General features: G+C 48.5%; 2 protein-coding genes across 4 annotated transcripts; both read left to right on the forward strand.

Moving 5' to 3' along the window:
- The first annotated feature begins 398 nt into the window (after positions 1-398).
- LOC103629895 (STOREKEEPER protein) lies at positions 399-15,087 on the forward strand. Of its 3 annotated transcripts, none has more exons than XM_020539447.2 (2): positions 399-1,468; positions 1,570-1,689. In XM_020539447.2, the coding sequence occupies exon 1, from the start codon at positions 543-545 to the stop codon at positions 1,461-1,463; it is 921 nt and encodes a 306-aa protein (XP_020395036.1). In that variant the 5' UTR covers positions 399-542; the 3' UTR covers positions 1,464-1,468; positions 1,570-1,689. The 3 variants fall into 3 exon arrangements, with proteins under 3 accessions (XP_020395036.1, XP_008649214.1, XP_008649213.1); XM_008650992.3 differs by lacking the exon at positions 1,570-1,689 and adding an exon at positions 10,672-11,074 and having other exon boundaries at positions 400-1,468; XM_008650991.4 differs by lacking the exon at positions 1,570-1,689 and adding an exon at positions 14,622-15,087 and having other exon boundaries at positions 403-1,468.
- A 5,399-nt stretch (positions 15,088-20,486) lies between these two features.
- On the forward strand, positions 20,487-23,059 carry LOC100286130 (DNA-binding protein). The gene is made up of 2 exons (NM_001159018.2): positions 20,487-20,729; positions 20,831-23,059. The coding sequence occupies exons 1-2, from the start codon at positions 20,658-20,660 to the stop codon at positions 22,544-22,546; spliced, it is 1,788 nt and encodes a 595-aa protein (NP_001152490.2). The 5' UTR covers positions 20,487-20,657; the 3' UTR covers positions 22,547-23,059.
- Positions 23,060-23,649: the final 590 nt, after the last annotated feature.

Below are 23,649 nucleotides of genomic sequence, written 5' to 3' on the forward strand. Positions count from 1 at the left end.
TTATATAATCTGAGTAGTCATGTTTGTTTACCCAGATTATCTGGCGTGTTTCTGTTGGGCGACGGGCTTCTCCGATCCGATAGGCGCAAAAACGATTCGGTAGATTATAATGGCAATGATGGGTAATTTCTAGGAAACTTGAAAGGGTAGTGGGGAAGTGGGAAAAAAATAATCTGAAATAAGCACCTTCTCACTTGCTTATGGATTATCATAATCCAAGAGGTTAGATTATATAATCTGGGCAAATAAGCTAGACTGTTTGTTTGCCTCTTAGGATTATTTAATCCAGATTATATAATCTGGGGGTAAACAAACAGGCCCTAAAATCAGTACTGCCTTACTGGCGTGCCGACGGGTCGCGAAAACCCACGAAGAAACCGTACCCATATCAGCTCCGGAGTGGAGAGTGCTGCAGCCTACGCCACTGCCCACTGGACTCGCCTTCCCCTTCCGCCTCGGCTCCCCATCTGCTCTCCGATTTCTCGATATACACACCGAAATTCGAATCGCCCGCCTGCCGAGCCCTCGCCCCCACAACGCCGATGCCTTCCAAGCGGCCTACCCCGCACGCCATGGACGAAGCCGCCTCCGCCTCCGCTGCCGCCGCGCGCCTCCGCGCCTCCACCCCGCGCTCCAAGAAACGCACCTCCCGCTCCAAGTCCCGCGGCCGCTCCCCGAACCCTAACCCTAGCTCCCGTCGCGAGCGCGCCGCGGACCACGGCTCCGCCGCGCCCTCGCGCAAGAGCGACCGCAAGCCGAACCGCTCCTTCCCGGATTCTGCCACGCTCGCCACGGCCATGGCCTCGGTCCCCGCCGCCTCGGCCCCGTCGTCCGGCGGGGGGCGTGGTAGTGCGGGCGCCGTCCAGAAGCTCTGGAGCGAGGTCGATGAGGTCGCGCTGCTCACGGGCGCTGCCGCCTTCAAGGACCGCACTGGCATCGCGCCGCGCCTCCCGGACATGGGCGAACTGTTCGAGTCCATCAGGGGCTCCCTCGCGCCGCACCTCGATCAGGCCAAGGTGTACTACAAGCTCAAGCGTCTCAAGAGCAAGTTCCAGCACTCCGTGCTGGGCGACTCCAGTACCGCGCACGAGCACCGGCTGCGCGACCTGGGCGCAGCCCTCTGGGGCGCCGAGCTCACGCGCCCTGAAGAGAACGCCGTCGTGACGGCTGAGGAGACCACCGATCCCGATGAGGGATTCATTGACGAAGATAGGGAGGGGTCCGTGAAGCTTCCTATGGTTAAGGAGGTGCTTGGAGAGTACTGGAGGTTGAACGGGCAGACCATGTCAGGTGTGTCACTGGAGAAGGGATTGGTGCTACTTGGGTCGCAGCAAGCTAGTGTGGTTGAGGTTAAATGGAGGCGACAGCTTGAGGCAGATATGCGCATGCAGATGCGCCGACATGATCTGGAAAAGGAGGTCTATGGCCTACTCATCGATGCCATCAAAGGCCTAGGGCCTTAGCTTGGGTACAGATTTTATCATTCTCTGTTATCTGTGGGAGAGATCGATTTATTTCTGCTGTTTCAATTGCTTGGACTAATTAGGCTGCTCTTTTGCTTATCATCAGTTTACAATTGGATCAGGGTGCAAATGCTGTTAAACTTACATCGGAAATTGGCATGCACTATGGATTATTAATTTGCGGATTTAGTTATCGAAAAGAATCATGCTTGTTTGATTTACATAAGTCATGAGGTTTGATTGTGTTGACAATTTAGTATCTTTCCCGTCCTCTAGCCTCATGGCATAATAGCCAATTTTTGTCTCAAAGTGCACAAAATTATGAAATTTGACATACTTTTAAGAAGTTAGGCTATGTCATTCGTTTTTTACATTTACCATGCAATGTTTGTAGCATGATTTTTGTTTGAAGGAAAATTAGCGGTTTTCTTCCAGATTTTTTCTTTTTTTTGGAGTCTTATGGTTATTGACTAAATTTTCATTTTCATAGTTACACCGTGCTTATCTTGTCTTTTCTTCGCAAGGATTATCTAGTCTTCTTTTGATTACATAGTGGAACTGTTTGGTTGTTTTTGTTCCTTCCAGAATCTAAAGCTCTAGCTTTCTTAGTAAAATAGGCCAGGACATATTCATATATATGGCAAGTGTTTGTTTCTGCAACTATTGAGGTCAAGTTTCTGTATCACAATATTAGTGTTCAGAATAGTTGTCAATCTTCTAGAGTTCAGCTTGCCATGCCATGGATAATTGGGTTGCATTTTTTATTCATAACGAGTTTATCGTTGAATAAGCCACAAGGTTATGCTTAAATTAGTTGGTTGCCATGCTCCCTCATCTTTTTTATTCATTCAAAAAGTAAACGGGTTGCATGCCTGTCTGGTTTACTCTTGTTGAGTAGAATTGTGTTTGTAGTTTGGTTTCTTTCTCATCCCAGTTCTACCATCTACTGTAAACTAGCTGTTTTATTTCTGAGTGCCCAATAAGACTAGCACATTTTCATAACTTTTATGTGGTAGCTTATATGCTTGAATACCTGCTACGTTTAATGTGTTTCATTGCATATTAACACATTGAATATTTTTTATGTGTTTTTTTTGAAATGATAGCATGCTTGTTGTGATTATTCTACTTAACATGTGGAATTATCTTTGCAGTTTGCTTTATTTCCCTTCCCAGTTTTACCCTCGATGGCAAAACCACCATTCTTAACCAGAAAAGTTTATTAATTACTATTTTGGCATGGTATTGGTAGGACATGTTAGGTATTGGATTGATGACTCAAACCAATGTTTTTAACATGGTACATTATTATTGTTTTTACTAATAAAGGCGATACTTCTTTTTTTTGAACGCAATAAAAGGTGATACTTCTAGCATAATCAGTTTTAAAAAATTTGCTAGGTGCCAGTTAGGTGATTTGGTGGTGTGTAGTAGGTGGATGTTAGGTAGTCTATATGGATAAGCAGAATATTGTACTTATAATTGGATTTTCAGCAAGTTAGCATGCAATCAATATGAATAACAAAGAATTCAATGAGCTAAATTGGCACAAGTTTCATAATTAATTGAAGTCAAAGAGTGAAACTCATCTGTGTATTTTTTTTCCAACCAAGCACGAATACTTCAAGCCAACAATCTATTCTTGATCTGGTTGCAGTGTTTGAAAGAACTAGTCAAGTATGCATATCTAATATGTTGTATACGACTATACATGTTAGTATAGAAAGGTATTGGGGAATCACTACACACCCATTATTGGGGGGGGATTCTTTTCATATATATAGCCATGCATAGGGGTGGTACATGAGATCATACATGAACAAGCACATTTGTTGAACATCATATGCTAAGTCAGGCCGCGTTAGGGTGAGGTATTGGAGAGCACTGACAAGGCTGTAGTACTCAGAAGGGTTAACAATCAGTGAGCCTGCGGTGGCAGGCAACTTGGCCTGCTTGCCCATAGGCCTGGCAATGGGGTCATATTCTGACATACCAGCACGCTGACCGCGACAAGAAAAACCTTGAGTTGTTGCGCATCACGGATATGGCGAGGAAGCGGTGGAGGGTGCCAAGATATGTCATGGTGAACTTCGAGTGGAGACATGTCGTGATGGGTTGGAGTAGATCACTAGAAGATGCTGTGAGAATGATGTTATTGTTATTGACAAAGAGTAGGTATGCGACACGATCTCTGTTTTTTAGACAAACAAAGCTGTGTTAGACTTGGACCGTTGGACGTAGTGAAGCCGATGTTGTAAATGTATATGTTGAAGCGTTGGTTCCAAGCCCAGGACACCTGCTTGAGCCCATACAAGGACTTCTGCATGAGACCGACATAGTTAGGCGTGGCAGGTCGATGAAATCGGACGATTGCTGTCAGTAGATGGCCTCCTTGAGGTGGCCGTGGAGGAAGGTGTTCTTCATGTCCAGGCCTCCAGCTAATGAATAGGGCGGTGCGAATCTGTTAGACTACCCATCTAGGATTCTAGGGTTCGGGGTGTTCCCCATGTAATTACCGCCTTACCCCTCACTGTAATGGGTCTGGCCCAGTTACTAAGTCTGTTAATACTACTCCCCATCCCTGGTTAGGGGCATGGGTTCAGTTTCCAACATGGTATCAAAGCCTAGGTTTAGGTTTTCTGTTTCCTGTCCTACAGCCGCCAGGGGCATCCTCTCCCCTGCGCAGCCGCCAGGGGGCTCCCCTCCCCTGCAGCCGCCGGCCCCCGCCGCCGGCCCCTCTCCCTCCTCTCCCCTGCGACGTCCGCGCCTCTCCCTCCTCTCCCCTGCGTCGGCCACCGGCCCCCAGCCAACGTCCGCGCCTCTCCCTCATCTCCCCTGCGACGGCCGCCGGTCTCCAGCCGCCGACCGTCGCGCGCCGAGCAGCCCCGTCCACGCCATCTCTGCTTCCCACCTCTCCCCGGCCGCGCCCTCCATCTCCGGCGTGCTCACCCGCCGGATCCGCGCGTCTGTCAAGTGCCAGCTGCCGCCCAGCCTGCGCGCCCTGTCAAGTGCCAGCCGCGCCTCTCCTCCCTGCGGGTCGCGCCCCAGCCTGCGCGCCCTCCTCCCCCTCTGCAGCCCTCTGCTGCCCGCCGCCGCGCCCTCTGCCCATGGCGGACCCCCCCGCACACCGTGGGCCTGGGCGCGGCCCCCGCTTCCCTGGCCGCCGGCGTCACCTCCCTGGGCCTTCCTGCTACCGGCCAGACCCACCCCATGGGCCCCGGCCGCTCCGTGGCCGATGCCGAGGCTCCCTACATCGTCGGCCTACGACCCATCCGCGACGTCTCTTCCCCGGCCCACCGTCGAGGCTCTCCATCGGGGTTTCCTGCCCTCGCGGCACCCCCCGGTACCGACTCCACACTCGGCGACACCCTCGCTACGATCCAGGCGGCTGTGATGGCCTCGCGGGAGCGTGAGCGCGCCGCCTCCCTCGCCCTGGAGCGTGAGCGTGCCCTGGGTGCCGCTCTGACCACCCAGATGGCCACCACGCAGCGCCTCCTCGGCCGCCCACCGGTCGCCCCTGTGGAACCCCCGGAGGACCCCCTCGCCTCTGACCTCGACGCCGACCTCATCGCTGCTCTCCACGCTCAAGCCGCAGGTCTGCACAACATCCGGGCTCTCGTGTCCGTGGTGTTGGATCCGGCGTCTCCCCACTACCCCCGTTGGCGAGGACAAGTCCTTCTCACGCTGCGGAGGTTCGTCCTCGACGACCACGTCCTCATCGACCACGACGCTCCGCCGCCTCGCCCCTGGTGCCTCATGGACAACGTTGTCCTCTCGTGGCTCCACGGCACCATCACCGTTGAGCTCCAGGACATCATCCGCGACCAGGCGGACACTGCGCGCCAGGCGTGGCTCGCTCTCGAGGATCAGTTCCTCGGGAATCGGGATGCGCGGGCGCTCCACCTCGACGCCCAGTTCCACCTGTTCTCTCAGGGGGACCTCTCCGTGGGTGAATATTGCCGCCAGATGAAGGGCCTGGCTGACTCTCTCCGTGATCTCGGCGAGCCAGTTGCCGATCGTACCCTGGTGCTGAACCTCCTGCGTGGCCTCAGCCCTCGCTACGGCCACCTGAAGGCTCTCATCAAGCGAAGCGTGCCCTTCCCCACCTTCCACGCCGTGTGGAACGAGCTTCTCCTTGAGGAGCTCACCATGGCGAATGAGGCACCCACTCCTGCCTCGGCTCTCTACAGCACCCCTACCAGCGGTCTGCCACCTTCAGGGGGCCAGGCCACCCGTCCTCCGTCGACCGGGGCTCCCACCCGCCCTCCACCCGCCGTCCCGGCGGCCCCTCGTCCGACTTCCACGACCGACGGGGGTCGTCGCTCCCGCAAGGGCGGCCGTGGGAGTGGCGGCTCCTCTCGTGGTGGTCCCTCCGGCCGGGGTGGCGGCCACGCGTGGCCGTCATTCTACAACCCCTGGACCGGGACCATCGCCATGTGGCCGGGCCAGGCACCGAGTGCCTCCCGTCCTCCGGCGCCGGCTCTCCTGACTGCACCTCACTACGGCGCGCCTCCTTACGGTGTCCCCGTCGTGCCCCAGGCCCCGCCCGCGCTCCTGCCCCCGGGGACCCACACCTCGACGCCTTGGTCCCTGCCGGCCGGTGGGTGGGACAACGCCTCCCTCGCTGCTGCCTTCAGCACCATGGCGATGACCCCACCCCCCTCCGACTGGGTGATCGACTTCGGTGCCTCGTACCACACCACTCCCACAACATGCACGCTCTCTCGCTCTCATCCCCCTCTCCCCTCTCACCCATCCTCGATCGTCGTTGGAAACGGTTCCACTCTGCCAGTCACCTCAGTAGGTGCCTCGGTTCTCCCTGGGCCGTTTTACCTCAACGATGTTCTCGTAGCTCCCCACATCACTCACAATCTTCTTTCTGTTCGTCGATTCACCACTGACAACTCCTGTTCCCTTGAGTTTGACCCCTCTGGTTTTTCTGTGAAGGATCTGGCCACCAGGACCCTTCTCGCCCGCTGTGACAGCTCGGGGCCGCTCTACACACTCCAGCCCTCCACCGCCGGCGTGTCTCCACCCCCTGTCCTGGTCTCCACCACCTCCTCCACCACATGGCATCGTCGTCTCGGCCATCGTGGACCCGACGTCATGACCAAGATTACCAGTAGTCTAGATCCTTCATGTAGTAGGGGACATTTTGAGGGTCTCTGTCATGCTTGTCAGTTAGGCCGACATACTCGTCTCCCATTTACTACTTCTTCTCGGGCTGAGCAGGCTTTTGACCTGGTTCACTGTGATCTTTGGACCTCTCCTGTACTCAGTCTTTCTGGTTATAAATACTATTTGGTGATTTTGGATGATTTTTCCCATTTTCTCTGGACCTTCCCGCTTCGGTTGAAGTCGGACACATTCACCACCCTCACACACTTCTTCACCTGGGTATCCACTCAGTTTCGTCGCCCGGTCCGTGCTCTGCAGTGTGACAATGGCCGCGAGTTCGATAACAACGCCTCTCGCTCTTTCTTCCTCACTCATGGCGTCCAGTTGCGTCTCTCGTGCCCCTACACCTCTGCACAGAACGGCCGAGCCGAACACATGATCCGCACCACCACTAATATGCTCCGCTGCCTCCTCTTCCAGGCGTCTCTCCCTGCCAGCTGCTGGGCAGAGGCCCTGCACACTGCCACCCACCTCCTCAACCGTCTTCCCTCGAAGGCGGTGCGCCACCCTACCCCTCACTTCGCCCTATACGGCACAGCCCCTTCCTATGACCACCTTCGCGTGTTCGGCTGTGCCTGCTACCCTAACACTTCCGCTACCGCTCCACATAAGCTTTCTCCTCGCTCCACCCGCTGTCTATTCCTTGGCTACTCCCCTGACCACAAGGGGTACCGGTGTCTGGACCTCACCTCCCACCGCATCATCATCTCTCGTCATGTCATCTTCGACGAAGATGTGTTTCCCCTTGCTGGCTCCACCCCACCCACCGATCTTGACTCCCTCCTCGAGTTCGATCCGATTCCTCACCCACCTCCGGCTCCCCGTCTTGCGTCGTTACCTGCTCCTCGTGCAGCCACTACGACCTCTTCCGCGCCACACGCGGCCCCGTCGACCCCGCCTGCGCCACGCGCGGCCCCGTCGATCCCGCCTGCGCCACGCGCGGCCCCGTCGACCCCGCCTGCGCCACGCTCGGCCCCGTCGACTCCGGCTCGCTTCGCCAACCCCGCACTCGTCTACCATCGCCGCGGCCACGCCACTACCTCGGCGCCCCTCGACTCGGGCCCGTCGACGAGCGCGGCCCGGTTCGCCGAACCTGCCGTCGTCTATCTCCGCCGCGAGCCGGCCCCACCATCCACTCCCGACGTTCCGGCGGTTCACTCCGAGTCGTCTGTTTACCACCCGGTCGCCATCCACCGCGACCCCGGGCACGTCCACCCGATGGTGACTCGGCGCGCTGCTGGCGTTCTCCGCCCCGTCGACCGGCTAATCCTGGCAGCTGCTACGTCTGGCACTCCACCCGACGCTTCCCCGGTACCCTCCTCCGTTCGCACCGCCCTCGCCGACCCACATTGGCGTCGTGCTATGGAGGAGTACGCGGCCCTCTTGGCCAACCACACCTGGGACCTGGTGCCGCGTCCTCCAGGCACCAACGTGGTCACCGGCAAGTGGCTATTTCGCCACAAGCTGACCTCGGACGACTCCCTCGATCGCTACAAGGCCCGTTGGGTCCTTCGGGGCTTCACCCAGCGCCCCGGAGTGGACTACGACGAGACCTTCAGCCCTGTCGTCAAGTTCGCCACTATTCGCGCCGTCCTCTCCCTCTCCCGCGACTGGGCGATCCATCAGCTCGATGTCAAGAATGCCTTCCTCCATGGCACTCTGACGGAGACTGTCTACTGCAGCCAGCCCACCGGCTTCGTCGACGCTGACCGTCCGGATCTGGTCTGCCGGCTGAATAGGTCCCTGTACGGCCTCAAGCAGGCGCCACGGGCTTGGTACAGTCGCTTCGCCTCCTACCTGGCCTCCATCGGCTTCGTCGAGGCCAAGTCGGACACGTCCCTGTTCATCTACCGGCGCGGCGACGACACCGTCTACCTCCTGCTCTACGTCGACGACATTGTGCTCACGGCATCCACCGCCGACCTTCTACACCGCACGATCGTCGCCCTTCAGCGGGAGTTTGCGATGAAGGACCTGGGGCCCCTACACCACTTCCTCGGCATCACCGCCGAACGTCGGCCTCAGAGTCTCTTCCTCCACCAGCGCCAGTACGTCATCGACATCCTGGAGCGGGCTGGCATGTCTGACTGCAAGCCCTGCTCCACGCCTGTCGACACTCAGGCGAAGCTCTCTGAGGACGACGGGCCTCCGGTCGCCGTCTCCCTCTTCTTCTTTTTTCCGTCTATGTATAAGTATAAGGCTCTTTCGAAGCGGAATGTATTCTGCTAATGTGCACCACGGCACGGAGTTTAGATGAAATCCCGGTGGACCTTTGGGCTGCTTTATCTCATTCCACTGCAGAATTGGGGGTTCACAAGAACTTTGACATCTTTCCGCGAGAGCTGGCAGATCATCCACTCTTCATTGAAAAGTGCGTAAATTGCCTACCTAGTTTTAAAATTAATTAGAAAATGAGTGTCACAGCAGTAGCTTTTAAGATAGATGGTAGCCATGAATAAGGATATAAATGAGAGGAGTGAGTGTGAGGAGAACTTCCCATTTGCTGTTCTTAGACCCTGTAATAAAAACTTTGGAAGCTTCCTAGGAGCGAGTCAGCAATTTCGCTCGTTTTCCTGGTATCCAGACTTTCATAGTAGGTCTCGTAGCCAATATCCCTACCAGACAATCCAAAATGGAACCTTAGAGTGCTTTACCCGTGACCTTTCTTGTTGCTCCCTGGGCAAATAGAAACTATATCTTTTTCTATAAATACTTTTCAAGGAAGTCAGTATCAGACCATATGTAGTTCTCGTCTCGAGGGTCTTACTTCCTTTTTCCCGGACCAAAGAAAAGAGATAATTTATTAGCCTTCTCACATGGACATAAAGACACGAGTTAATCATTCGCATGCAGCCTCACATAAACAACAAATAACAAGCGCATGCAGCCTCACATAAACAACAAATAACAACGCGCACAAGCTTAACACTCATATATTTTTTAGATAATATGGACATAAGATTCCCCTCTTACCCCTAACTAACGATTATGCTGCTCTCGTCCTGTTTTTCCATACTTCCCGCAGCGCAAGAAAAAGAAAAACTAGAAATAGGAACAAACCGAGACCGAGAGCGAGAGCGAGAGGGTGAATGCCAAATTGATCCAAAGGACTCTCCGCTAAATGACGCGACGTCATACCGGAGCCTCACCGGCGCGCTCCAGTACCTCACGTTCTCCAGGCCCGACATCGCTTACGCCGTCCAGCAGGTGTGCCTGCATATGCACACTCCGCGGGAGCCCCATCTCACTGCGCTCAAGCGGATTTTGCGCTACCTCCGCGGCTCCCTCGACTACGGCCTCCTACTCCGCCCATCCCCGACGTCGGAGCTCGTGGTCTACACCGACGCTGACTGGACTGGCTGTCCCGACACGCGCCGGTCCACCTCCGGCTACGCCGTGTTCCTGGGCGCCAACCTCGTCTCTTGGGCCGCCAAGAGGCAGCCCGTCGTCTCTCGCTCCAGCGCTGAGGCCGAGTACCGTGTCGTGGCCAACGGTGTGGCAGAGGCCTCCTGGCTGCGCCAGCTCCTCCACGAGCTCCACAGTCCTCTTCAGCGCGCCACCACTCGTCTACTGCGACAACGTCAGTGCGGTCTACCTCTCCACCAACCCCGTGCAACATCAGCGCACGAAGCACGTAGAGATCGACCTACACTTCGTCCGCGAGCGTGTCGCTGCCGGTGACGTTCGGGTTCTCAGCGTCCCCACCACGCTGCAGTTCGCCGACATCTTCACCAAGGGACTACCGTCGAGTGTATTCTTAGACTTTCGATCCAGTCTCAACATCTGTACAGGATAGAGTTGTGACTGCGGGGGGTGTTAGACTACCCATCTAGGATTCTAGGGTTCGGGGTGTTCCCCATGTAATTACTGCATTACCCCTCACTGTAATGGGCTTGGCCCAATTACTAAGTCTATTAATACTACTCCCCATCCCTGGTTAGGGGCATGGGTTCAGTTTCCAACAGAATCGTTGCCTATTGGACAATCGGGTTGAACATCTCGCCAGAGTTGACATTGGCCTGCTCTGCAGGTCTGGGACTTCGTCAACGAGCATGAAAGGGTGGTGTCACTGATGGTGCAGATGACACATGTATCCTAATAGTTTTATGTGCACAACTATAGTTCAAGTTGTGTAGGTAACTGCATCAATCATGTTTAGGCATTTGGAGGTTCTACTTGTGTGGGAGAATCCTTAAGGCATCATACCTTTGTGGTTTTTAAATAAAAAAAATGGACTTTGTGCTTGTATGTTGCCTTGGGTTCTCCCTGACGGACAATCTTGGCTTAGACATTTGATTTTGAAAGGTTGCTAATTGGTTGGACTCTGCAACATTGAAAAGACAAGGCAAACTATATTATGGTTGACATGTATTCTATTCCGTTGACAATTATGGCGTGCCCTCTGTACGGCAGTCAACCATCTAGTTTGTTTTCTTGACATGTCATCTATTCCATGGGAAATTATGGATGCCCTCTATTGTATGGCAGTCAACCATCCAGTTTGTTTTCTTAATGGATTCACAATAGACCCGCTGTCTCCACATTTTGGCAGCTCACCTTTTGGTCTCTACCACTTATTATCTGAGTTGCCAAATGCAGGGAGTTCCATCCTCCATAATATTTAGATAAGTCACATGGCTGTGATTTCTCCCTCCTTGTTGTGTGTGTTGTCTCCTTTTGTACTCTTTGTTTGATGTGGGGTTGGCTGTGGTGGAGAATGAGATCAGTGACAATTGATTCCCTATTTTATTTATCGGATAAGTGTAAACAGTGCCTTGTGAATAATGCGTAGATTGGTTTGGTTTCTTAGGGAAGAAATAAGTTAGGTTGATTTGGTTAGGATAAGGAAAGAGATATGTTAGATTGATTGGTTAGGATAAGGAATAGATAACTTAAATTGATTTGGTTAGTTAGGATAAGAAAAGAGATAAGTTGAGTAATTTGGTTAGGAGATTTTCTTAGGGCTTGTTTGGTTAAAACTTAAGGGTTGATTTGGTGACAAGGGGATCACGGAGGGATTGGAGGGGATCGAGGGGAAATGAACAATTTTCCCCTCAATCCCCTCCAATCCCCCCGTGATCCCTGGTCACCAAATTAGCCCTAAAAGGGGACTGGAGGGGATTGAGGGGGAAATTAGTTCATTTCTCCCTCAATACCCTCCAATTCTCTTCTAACCAAACAAGCCCTTAGGGGCCAAATAAGCCCCTCTATATAAAGAGAGGAGATGCATCAATCTAAGGAAGCAAGAATTAAGAAGGAAAACCCTTCCCTGTTGCGTGGTCGTGGGTAAGGCCCCGGCCGGCCCTCTCGTGCCCCTCAACCTTAGCCGCGGTCTGTTTGGCCTGGTTATCTCCATGCAAAGCCATCTCATCTGTAATGCCCATCCCATGAGGGGGCATTTTGACCTACCTGCAAATCCGCATTTCCATGGTTTTGGTGTAGCTAAGCCAGTTGGTTGTACTCTTCTTTCATTTTATCATGTATTGCTACTTTGGCTTGCCCTGTTCAGCAAATTCTAACTATATGCCATTGGTGAGGTCTGAACTCCGAACCAAGTTCCTCTTTACTGCCTGGGAAATCTTTAGATACTTCAACACTTCCCCCTTTATCTAGAGAATATCATTTTTACAGCATCCATAATGTGGGCAGTACTTCCTCTCGAGAACATTTGGATCTTAGTAACTAGGTTCTCGGATCGATGGGATCGAGGAACGGGAACGTGGTACGTGGTACACTTCTAAAACTAGGATTTAACACTATGGGAACGAGATTGTTCCCACGTTTCCGAAACGAGGAACATGGCCATGTTCCCAGTTCTCGGTTTCTAAGATTTGGATTTCCATGCCTGTCTAGATTAAGCTTTGTGTGGAGTTGTGCTTTGTTCACCTTTCTCTGATCCAAAACAAAACATGACCATAAATACAATCGCCCTTAGGCCGAAACAATCGCAAACATGGAATTAGAGGAATGCAGGAATGCACTCAAATGGAGGACAAACCATAAATCAACCGATTGCCGTGGGATCACAACTTATGGCTGAAGGAATCTGATGCACTGCATGTCGCCACACCAGAAAGGAGTCATTGCGTAATTGACGGCATCAAAGAAGACTAGCCTCTGATATCACCTGCCACACTCATGGTTGCTGTTGAGATCAATCTGACGATGTGAGTAGCCAAAAAAAAAAGACATGAAATCAGAGGCTAGATGATCTAGATACACGAGGAAGAAACCTTCCTTTCCTGTCTGTTCTGTTTCTTTAATTTCTCTATATTCTTTCTTTTTGCTCTCACCGTCCAGACTCTTGGAACATATACACATGTCTTCCACCTGGGTCCCATGGATGGTTGTCCCCTTGTCAATTAAAGCAATGGGCACCTTGCTCTTCATCATGGGTGTTACACTGGGGTATTACATGTAGAGCATCTAGTATTTATTGAATGCTGAAAAAGAAAAAAAGTATTACATGTAGGGCAAGTAGCCAAAAGGATAGATCCACTTCCGGAGGTTCTTACATGATTGGGGTTGTGGTCTTGGGAAGGGATACATTGAGGCAAGCCTTCCCGCAAACGTGAAGAGGCTGCTTCGAACCTGCGGTCTCGGTGAGACAGCTCTCACCACTGCACCAGGCTTGAAGACGTTCAAAATAATGGATTATATGGGAACTTTGGGCCTGTTTTGTACCGACCTTGGCCATTCTGCCTGATCCATGCAGAAAATCTAGGCTTTGGATTTCAGACGCCTAGGGCTGGATTTGCTGTCTGTTCCAGGTTGCCTGGTCAGCAGAGAATCAGGTAGAATCTGATAGGAGATATCAAGTACTAAAGGAAACAATGTTTTTATTATAAAAAACAGTGATAACACAATTGTTTTTCAGGAATCTTTCAGTGTAATGTTCTGGTAGCTTCCAGTTAGCAGTCATGGAATTTTCCTAAATCTTTGAATTGAGCCTTAACTAGTGCGGTACTCCATCTGAAAGCATTTGCGGATAATTTTAGCAACATGGGTATCTTTTTCCTTTTTGGATGGGTAACCATGGGGTTTCTAAAAGCACCTGAATTTGTCTCTATACCAAATGAGCTAGTATTGATTTGCTACATGAATAAGTCTGGAGGATATCTGGTGGCTAAAGCAAGGTTGCATGACACTTGTTTTTGTGGTGCATTTTGTTGTGCTTTTTGCTGATCATTCTTTCATTGGTTCTGCATAACCTTGCATTGTTGCATCATTTGTTGCTTGATTTTGTTGCCCCTTTGATTAGTAACCATTTTCTAGATGAAACTTTATAAGACGATCACTTCTTTTAGTTAAAACTTGTGCTGCTGTGACTTCTGATTGACAAAAGCTGCCATTTTGGCCTACTTAGTTTCTATAAATTTCTACAAATCATAGCAATTTTGTGTTTCAGGGAAAAAATCTGTAGTACATTTCACATGCTTCAGTAAAACCGTTAGCAAAAAAGGGTGGTTTTTATTAGAGCCTTTTCTTGGAGTAATTTTTATTACCCAAAAGGCAAAAACCAAATTAGTGATGATCACATGCTTGAATAAGGCTCAATGGAAACAAAATTTGCTGCTTCCATATGCTACAACATTCGTTGCGAGTAGTGACAAACACGATACATGCACTCTTAGTTATGTTATGATTTTTTAAGAGCCTAAGGGCTTGTTCGTTTAGGAGTGGAGAAGGGGATTGGAGGGGAATAAATCCCTTCGTAGTCAAAATTAAATATGAAGGGATTTAATCCACCTCAATTCCCTCCGATCCAAGGTCTAATTAAGATCTTTTATTTTCTGTACTCAATTCCCTTCAATACTCTATACTGGCATTTTATTTTCTGTTACCAACTGTAGTGAAAACAACTCGTTCAAAGCCTGTATTCAGATAATCCTAGCTATACCTTTGGAATATTTGCATAATTCTGATTGTATGAAAGTAAGAAACCGTTTACCTGCTACTAAAGCTAAATTTCTTTTGCAGATGCGGTTGATGGAGTACATAGCTGGATACATAGGTGGGATGTTATTTTGTAGGCTGATCAACCCGACCCGACCTCGTGGTTGCTAACTGACAGACCTAACACGGCGTGAAGGGGATTGTGGGGGTTTGCACGATTCAGTCGTGTCAATTTATGTCTAGTTGTTGAACTATTCAATGTGATTGTCAAACTCGCTTAGGTCTGGAGATGTTTATTTAACTAATCTATCTGAGAAGAAAGCTTTGCCTATGATCAGACAGCTTTCACATCAACGCTACACTTCCTGTAAATCATTCGCCAAGATGACGCTGTGTTTCAGGTGTAGAATCCAGTTTCCTGTAGTTCAGTTTCTCTTCTTGATTACGCTACTAGATTCTGTCTGGACATGTATATATGTATGATTTGGTCGGAGCTGTTCGCTCTCCACTTGTCAATTGTTGCTGGCGTGGTAGTCATATTATCTCATTTGCTCAGGGCACATGGTGTGTCAATGTGTTATAGATTAGTATTTGAGCTTCAAGCAATCTAATCCAATTCGATTTTTGTCAGTTTAGGAGTGTTTGAATGCTAATAGTTAGTTGACTAAAAATTACTAATTGAATCAGCTATGTAACTAGTAGCTAATTTACTAAAAGTAGCTAATAGCTGAATTATTAGCTAGACTGTTTGGATGTCTCAGCTAATTTTAGCAGCTAATTATTAGTTTTAGGGGGTGTTTGAATACACTAGAGCTAATAGTTAGTGGCTAAAATTAGTTGAGAAATCCAAACACCCTAGCTAATAGTTCAACTATTAGCTATTTTTGGTAAATTAGTTAATAGTTAGATAGCTATTTGTTAGCTAGCTAATTCCAGTAACAATTTTTAGCTAACTAACTATTAGTTCTAGCGCATTAAACACCGTGTATTAAACACTAAGAGTGTTTAGATCTGAACAAAGCTTATACTACCACACGCCATTTAGACCCTTCTATCAGAATAGAAATCTTAGCCGATTGTTTAACTCAGCCGAATGTGTTTTGAGTAAGTACATGGCTATATTAAAGTTACAAAACATTCCAAGACAACGCACAAATCAGCTATATTTAAGGGTGTTTGAATGCACTAGAACTAATAATTAGTTGGCTAAAAATTATTAGTAAAATTAGCTAGCTAATAAATAGCTAACTAACTATTAACTAATTACTAAAAATAGCTAATAGCTGAACTTGTCACTTGGGAGCCTATATACTTGACGTAGATGGATTCCATGCCGAGGAGAAGCACCATGTCACTATTTGTTTATTTTATATAATCTAGCTTAAATAAATTAAGAGATAAACAAACAACTTATATTATTAGATGGATTGTATAATCTAGATACAACGGTTAATTGACATTTTCTGATTGCAAAAGGGGCCGGGGATGTTTGATGCAATTGGATGATGAAAACAGTGAGAGAAGGAAAGGTAGCTGTGAGAACCAAAGAGACAACGGGTCCGTTTTTCTTCCCTCACAAAGAGGTTTGGTAAGGTGACCCCTTCTCCCCTCTCCTCTGGCTGCGGATGGCCTTTCTAACCTGGTTAAAAAAGCCCAGCATGAAGGTTTGCTGGTAGGTCTTATCCCCCATATTGTTGACAAAGGGGTGGCTATCTTGCAATATGTAGACGGCATCATTTTTTTTTGCTTCAAGATGACCTTACTATGGCTAGAAATCTGAAGTTTATTTTGATCTTGTTTGAACACATGTCGGGCTTAAAAATCAATTTTCACAAAAGTGAGTTCTACTGTTTTGGTGAAGCTGAATCTTACAGATCCCTGAATGCTGCCATTTTCACTTGTCCTTTCAAGGAGCTCCCTATGAAATATTTGGTAGTTCCTATCGATTCCAAAAAACTTTGTAGTTCTCGGTGGCTTCTAGTTGAAGAAAAGCTAGGGAAAAAAGCTAGAGATGTGGAAAGCTAAAAATGGCAGCATTCAATGATGCTTTGGCAGAGTGGTTTAAACACTAAAAAGTATCACTTAGTGGATTGGGATTTGGTTTGTCAAGCAAAAGATCTGGGGGGTCTATGTTTGCTAGACCTCGTATGTATGAATATTAGTTTGTTGGTTAAGTGGCTTTGGAGGCTGGAATCTTCTGAGAGTCTTTGGCAACAGATAGTGAAGGGAAAATATCTTAAAAATCTGCCTTTGGTGTTGGTGAAGAAAAAACCTAATGACCCATGGTTTTGGAAGGGCCTCATGGATGTGAAGGAACATTTCCTTCGGTTCAGCAAAAAAGATCATCAGTAATGGTAAAAATACTAGTTTTTGTATGATGTTTGGTGTGGAGATGTACCCTTTTCGGATAAGTTTAAGAGGTTATGTGAGTTATCCTTTGATAAAAATATTTCAGTCCAAAAAGCTCTTCAAAATGATCTGTCTAACCTAAAATTTAAAAGGAGAATTTTGGTGGAGACTGCAAGGTTGTTTGAAAACCTCAAATCGTGTTGTGAGAACATCGGTCTATCCAATTCTTTGGATAAGACCATCTGGACTCTCAGTGCCAAAGGCTTTACTGTCAAGTCAGTTTACTCTCAGCTCAGATGCAACTCTATTAAAGTTCCCTTCAGGTTTTTATGGAAAGTTAAACTTCCACAAAAGATTAATTTTTTTGTCTGGCTGTCAGTTAGAAACAAGATCCTTAGAGCAACTCCAATAGTTATGTAAATTTTAGCTCTCTAAATCACAGATTTAAGAAGTTGCTAAATAACTTTTGGAGTAAAAAAAATGTGAGTTCTTCAATAGTTCTCTAAATATAGGTTGTAGTATTGTTTTGTATCTATCCACATAAAAAATAAAGTCACAAATGTAATCAATTACCTTCATTATCTACATAATACAGTAAACATTTTTGTTTAGGGAGTTGCTAAATGGTTGCCAAATGTAGAGAGGAAATAAGGTTAGATGAGAAGTTGTTAAATTTAGAAAGTTCATTTAGAGAACTGTTGGAGATGAGTTTTTGTGTTAACTACTTAAATTGTTGATTTAGGAAGTCTGTTAGAGAACTACTGGAGTTGCTCTTACCAAAGAAAATCTTAGAAAAAGAGGATGGGTAGGCTCGACTGACTGCTGTTTCTGTGGCATCAGTGAGTCGGTGCAACACCTCTTTTTCGAGTGTTCGGTCGTAATTTACATCTGAAGCATTATTCAAATTGCATTTAACCTTCCTATTATGCCGAAGAATATGGACCATCTTTTTGGTAATTGGACCCGTTCTTTTAAAAAAAATATGACCGAAAATTGATGCTAGGGTTGTGGGGTTGTTTTATGGGCTATCTGGAAGACGAGAAACAATTCTTGTTTTGATAACAAAGTCCTTTCTGATCCCACTAATGTGATTTACCTCTGTTACTTTTGGATGGACTATTGGGCTGTGCTGCAGACCAAGACAACAAGAAAGAGGCTGCTGGAAGGAAGCCACCGGGTTCGAAGGACGACAATTGACTTCTTGGATCGGGCGAGAGGCTGGGCTCTGGTATCCAGGAGGATTTTGGCATGATCAAAGCTTGGAGTTACCAAAAAGCTTGTGTCGGTTTATGTAGTTCGCTGTAGCTAGCTCAGTTCTAGGCCTTTTGATAGTCTGGCATTTTCTATTCCGGCGCATGTGTGGCGTGGTCAGGTTTTAATCTTGTTCAGTCTTCGACTTTAAAGCTGATGTTTTTGTCTGTGTGATGGGCGGCTCCTCAGCTAGCTCCTTGGATGTTTCCATCGGTAACTCTGTTTGTTTCTATTTCGTAATGAAATAGAGGGGTTTCCCCTTCCATCAAAAACATATAATCTAGATACATAGATTACGATAATCCAACAACGTGTTATTATGTGTTTGTATAATTCATAAGCTAAATTATATAACCGTAGAAAGAAACAAACAAAGCTAACTTAGGGCTAACTTAGAATGATGTGCAACTGCAATCCTGCAACAGCGATTCTGGAAATGGACCCCGCCACCCTGGGCACACCTGAGCCTAGAATTGCCCTTGCCGCCGACGCAAGGACGAGCAAGAGCAACAACCCTCGTGAAACCTGGAGCCCCCAAAATATTTCTACTGTATGCCTTGTTCCACAATGTTATAAACACCGGTGAACTCAACCCTGGCGGCCAAAATCCCAACAGCCTCAGGTCAACACTGCCCAAGACGACGCCGTGACGGAGAAAGAGCCGGAGACACATAGGTCCCAATAGCGTCACCACAATCTCTGGCCAGCAACACCAGGGAAGCAAAATCCAACCGAGGTGGAACCAATGAGCTCTATCCGAAACCAGTCACCTTGGGTGTGATTGGTTCATGTTTCTGGATAGCAAAAGATGAAATCCGGCAGCCAGACTTTCCTAGGCCAGGTTTTTGCATGCATAATGCATGACAGTTTGTTTGGATCATTATTTCTATCGTATGACTGGTGAACGTGATGGGTTTGGTATTCTAGTGCCAGTTTGTTTGCTTGCATGATTGAGAAACTGGTCAACAAGATGCACCTTCTTTTGGAACGAAGCAAGTGCCCGCACGCTATCTAAAAGCATGATACAACATACACGAGCGGATCCAGAACAAAATAAGAGCGAGGACACACTTATAAAGACGAGCATCCAAACATCAAAGTGATGTTATCTATACTTGACTGAGCATGGAACCTTATGTAAAATTTTAGACTACACTACTTACAACAAAGAAATGAGCGAGGGCCTGTGCCCTCACTAGGTCCGCCCCTACAATACATTTATCCTTACCGTTCATCACATGAGCTACTAACCATAATATCAACTGCGCTATCAATCGTGGTCAGCTCTTCTGTGCATAGCCTTTATCAGCAACCTACACCTATATCATCGCTCCATCAACTTTTATTTTAGAAATTTTTATTTAAAACGAAACATGACATTTTGTTTAGGAAAAAAAAATCACCTGACCACGTGATGAAGAAAAAAACTACAGAAGTCAAAAAAAGAATGAAAAAAAATGAAAAAGTTACATAGTTCTTAAAAAATGATACTCCCCTGTTTCTTTTTAGTTGTCGTTGGATAGTTCAATTTTGTACTATCCAGCGACAACTAAAACGAAACGGAGGGAGTACAATACTCCTCCCCAACATCGTCCACATTTTCTTCCTAATCTATTTTTCATCTAAATTTAATTGCTCGATCAATTTGTTTACGACCAACGCGTGGGGTTTTTTAAGGCTATCTCTAGCAGGCCCCTATCCCATCCCATATCTCTGTGGTATTTTAGTGCCAGTTTGTTTGACTGTTGAGAAACCAGCCAACAAGATGCACCTTCTTTTGGAAGAAAGCAATGTGTCAGTGGTCGCACACTATATAAAATCTCGATAGAATGCACTCCATCATTACGGTTCGTCACACCGACCATAACATCAACTCCGCTATCGAACATCGTCCGCTCTCAATAAGAAATCTGAAACCCTAACTGATTCCGCGCACACGCGGATGGTCCTGGCCGCTACGGTGGACAGTCCGACCTTAGAGCCGTCCGCACTCAATTTTGGTGCTCAACACTTTATATAAACTATAAATTTTTATAATAGCATAAATAGAAAATACTCTAACTTATATCGTTTACGCTTTCCTAACAATTCTGATTCAGTTTGGAGCCATCCGTATTCCCCACAAACAGACTATCTCCAGCAGAATATTATATTTTATCTTATATCTTATTCCTTATTTTAAATTTATCATATACATATATTTTTCAGTCTAATGAGTCTCACCTTCACCTCACCTCACCTCACCTCACCTCATGCACAGGCCAAGCGGGCGCGCGAGGCTCGCGGGAAACGCAAACGCCAGGCTACGGGCACCGATTTGCACGTGCTGCATCCAACGAACCTGGTTTGATGCCCTTGTCGGCATCGGGGGGCTTCGCCTACCCGCATCACCCACCCTCTCCCCGCTTCCCTATCCCTCACGCAGTCAGGAGATCCCCAATTCCCCATTCACCAATCCCCAGTATTGTAGTAGGGGGAAAAACGAGAGAAAAGAAACAGCAGTAGCGGAGGCAAGACGAAATGGTGGCCGCCGTCGCGTCGCCTTCGTCGGCGGCACCCTCCGCCGGCCGTCCCCATCCGACATACAAGGAGGTAATATAGCCGCTCCCCGTCTCCCTCCTCGGTTCGTTGGAGTGAATATTGAATCTTGCTGCTGCATCTCGATCGATGATTTGGGTTGGATGCGCCCGCAGATGATCATGCAGGCGCTGACGGAGCTGCGGGACCCGAGCGGGTCGAGCCGCAGCGCCATCGCCACCTACATCGCCGACCACTTCTCCGGCCTCCACTCGCGCCACGATGCCCTCCTCTCCGTCCATCTCCGCAGCCTCAAGTCCCATGGCCAACTTCGCCTCGTCTCTGGCAACTACTTCGTCTCCACCGCCGCTCAGCGGCAGGGGCGAGGCTCCAACATCCCGCCCAACCCCAACCCTGCTCCGGGGCAGAAGCGTGGTCGGGGGCGGCCTCGCAAGTACGCAGATTCAGCCCCTTCCGCTTCGATCCCGGCGTTTCAGGACGCCAAGCGAGGGCGTGGACGCCCACGCAAACGCAAGAGCGCCCAGGACCCGGTGGCTTCCTCCCCCTCCCCTTCGCCGCTACAGGGAGCAAGTGTTCCGCCGCCTCCATCTGGGGTCAAGAGGGGGCGTGGACGCCCTCGGAAGGACGCCCTTGTCCCTCCGCCTTCCTCTTCTTCGCCACTGCTGGGAGGGATTGATCCACCGCCTCCATCTGGGATCAAGACGGGCCGTGCACGTCCTCGGAAGGCCCTTGTCCCTGTGCGTTCCTCCTTTTCCGAGCTGCTGGGAGCTGTTGTTCTACCACCTCCGTCTGGGGTCAAGCGTGGCCGCGGACGCCCGCGCAAGAGTGCCTACCCCGCTGTGGCGCCGTTGGTGGGAGCTGAGAAGGGACCTGCTGGTGGACAACCACAGAGGAATACCACTCCTCTCTCACCGACACCTGCTACCATGTCCCACAGTGGTAAGAGTGAGACTGTCCGGCTGCCCAAGGTTGCTGTTGATATCAGTGCTTTGCGTGGTTCCTCCATGAACATATCTGCTTCTAGTAACAGTTTGGTTGGTGCGAAGCGGGGAAGAGGGCGCCCACCTAAGGTTGTGGTTGCTGGGAAAGAGAAGATGCAACCTGAATCTGTGCAGTCCGTGGATGCTTCATTGACTAAGAGAGGGCGTGGGAGGCCCAGAAAGGAGAAGGCATTGGAAAGTGGCCGCATGAAAGCCTCGCAGATGACTGAGGGTCAACGTGAAGCTCTGACTGCAGACCAAGCTGGGGCTGTCCAAAATGAAGTAGAAGATAGGGATTTGCAATCCTTGGGTACTCCTTTGACAGAGAAGAGAGGCCGCGGTCGTCCTAGAAAGAGGCCGTTGGAAATCGAAACTGCAAAAGCAGGGGCTGCTAAGCGTGGGAGGCCAAGAAAGGAGAAGACATCTGAAACTGGGGACTTGAAAGTTGCACAGATGACTGAGGGTCGGCATGAAGCTCTGCCTGCACAAGCTGTAGACCAAACTGGGCCTGTGCAAAATGAAGTTGAAGCTATGATTTTGCAATCCCTTGCTACTACTCCTTTGATGGAGAAGAGGAGTCGTGGGCGACCTAGAAAGAGGCCATTGGAAACTGAAACTGCAGAAACCCAAGTTGCTGCATCGGTGGAGAAGCGAGGGCGTGGGAGGCCAAGAAAGAAGAATCCATCGGCAGGGTGGTCTGCAGGAACCAGGGATACTGCATTAAAGGGGATTAAGAGAGGGCCTGGGAGGCCAAGGAAGGCCAGGCCTTTTGAAACTGAGTCTGTGAAAACTGCACTTGAGGTGTCTAGGGACTTGACAGAAGATGGGCCTCAAAAGGATGGGGATCTTGTGTCAGGGAAGAAAGCAGATACTCATGGTGTGGTTTGGTAGTGTCAACTGAGGAGGTAGCCATTGCTCCCATGGATGCTGGGTGCGCAGACGCCAAGGGTTGATCTGATGGATGTGGGCACCAAGAGTCACTAGTGCTCTGATGGTGCGAACAAGAACAAAAAAGAAATAATGATAGTACCTGAAAGGCTAAACAGAACATGCAGCTAATAAGTGTGTTCATGGATATAATTAATAGCCATACTGCAAGTATTGCTATATGTTTGCACCAGTTTGATTACTCGTATGTTTTTGAGCAGTTCCATTGGAAACTGCGTTTGATGGGTTTCACTTTTGGGGGTTGGATTTAAATATCTAACCCACATCCTCTTTCTTTGTCAAGGACTATAACATTTTTGTAATTTTGTTGCTTGTACTGGAAACTAGCCATCATAAGGTTCATTTTGTTTTCCAGTTTCAACATCTTTTAGTGATATGTTCACATAATATCTCTGTTTTGTGCTTTATTTGGTGTGTCTATTGGGTGTTTGGTTGGAGGAATGGGACGAGTTGGTCCACTATTGCTTCATTCAGTCATTCCTCATACTAATAAGCACAGAGTATTCAGTATAAAAACAAGGATTTGTGTCATCTGAGTAAATTTTGTAGAATGGTATTATGATGTACCAAACCATTGAGGTTTCTCATACCAACAAGTCAACAGCCCCCATATATTTCCATAGGCTACTCTTCACTAGCATGTCATATTCAATTTGCATGTTGATTTCATTACAATTATAGATGTGAGTTTTCCCTTCTTGTTTGATGTTTTGGTAATTAATGATATTATGCGTGAACTAACGATTTCATGAAGGAATGTGAAAGTAGGATGGTATAAAGATGAACACTTTTAAGGAAGGTACTAGTACCTATGCTTATGGCGGTTGGATTGTTTACGGCAAATGTATAACAATATGTTTTTGTTTTACCGGTCAAAAGATGATTCGAAGTTGAAAATTGACCAGATTTGTAGACTAGATAGTCATACTATCAAGAGACATTAATTATCTTGCTTGACGGGGTCTCTAGTGCGTCATTGCTTATATAGTTTATACATTTGCAAGAGTGCCAAAAACCTTGTGAATTTCAAATAAAGCATGTGAAAA

The sequence above is a fragment of the Zea mays genome, chromosome 6 (assembly GCF_902167145.1).
Source record: "Zea mays cultivar B73 chromosome 6, Zm-B73-REFERENCE-NAM-5.0, whole genome shotgun sequence".
NCBI classification, from domain to species: domain Eukaryota; kingdom Viridiplantae; phylum Streptophyta; class Magnoliopsida; order Poales; family Poaceae; genus Zea; species Zea mays.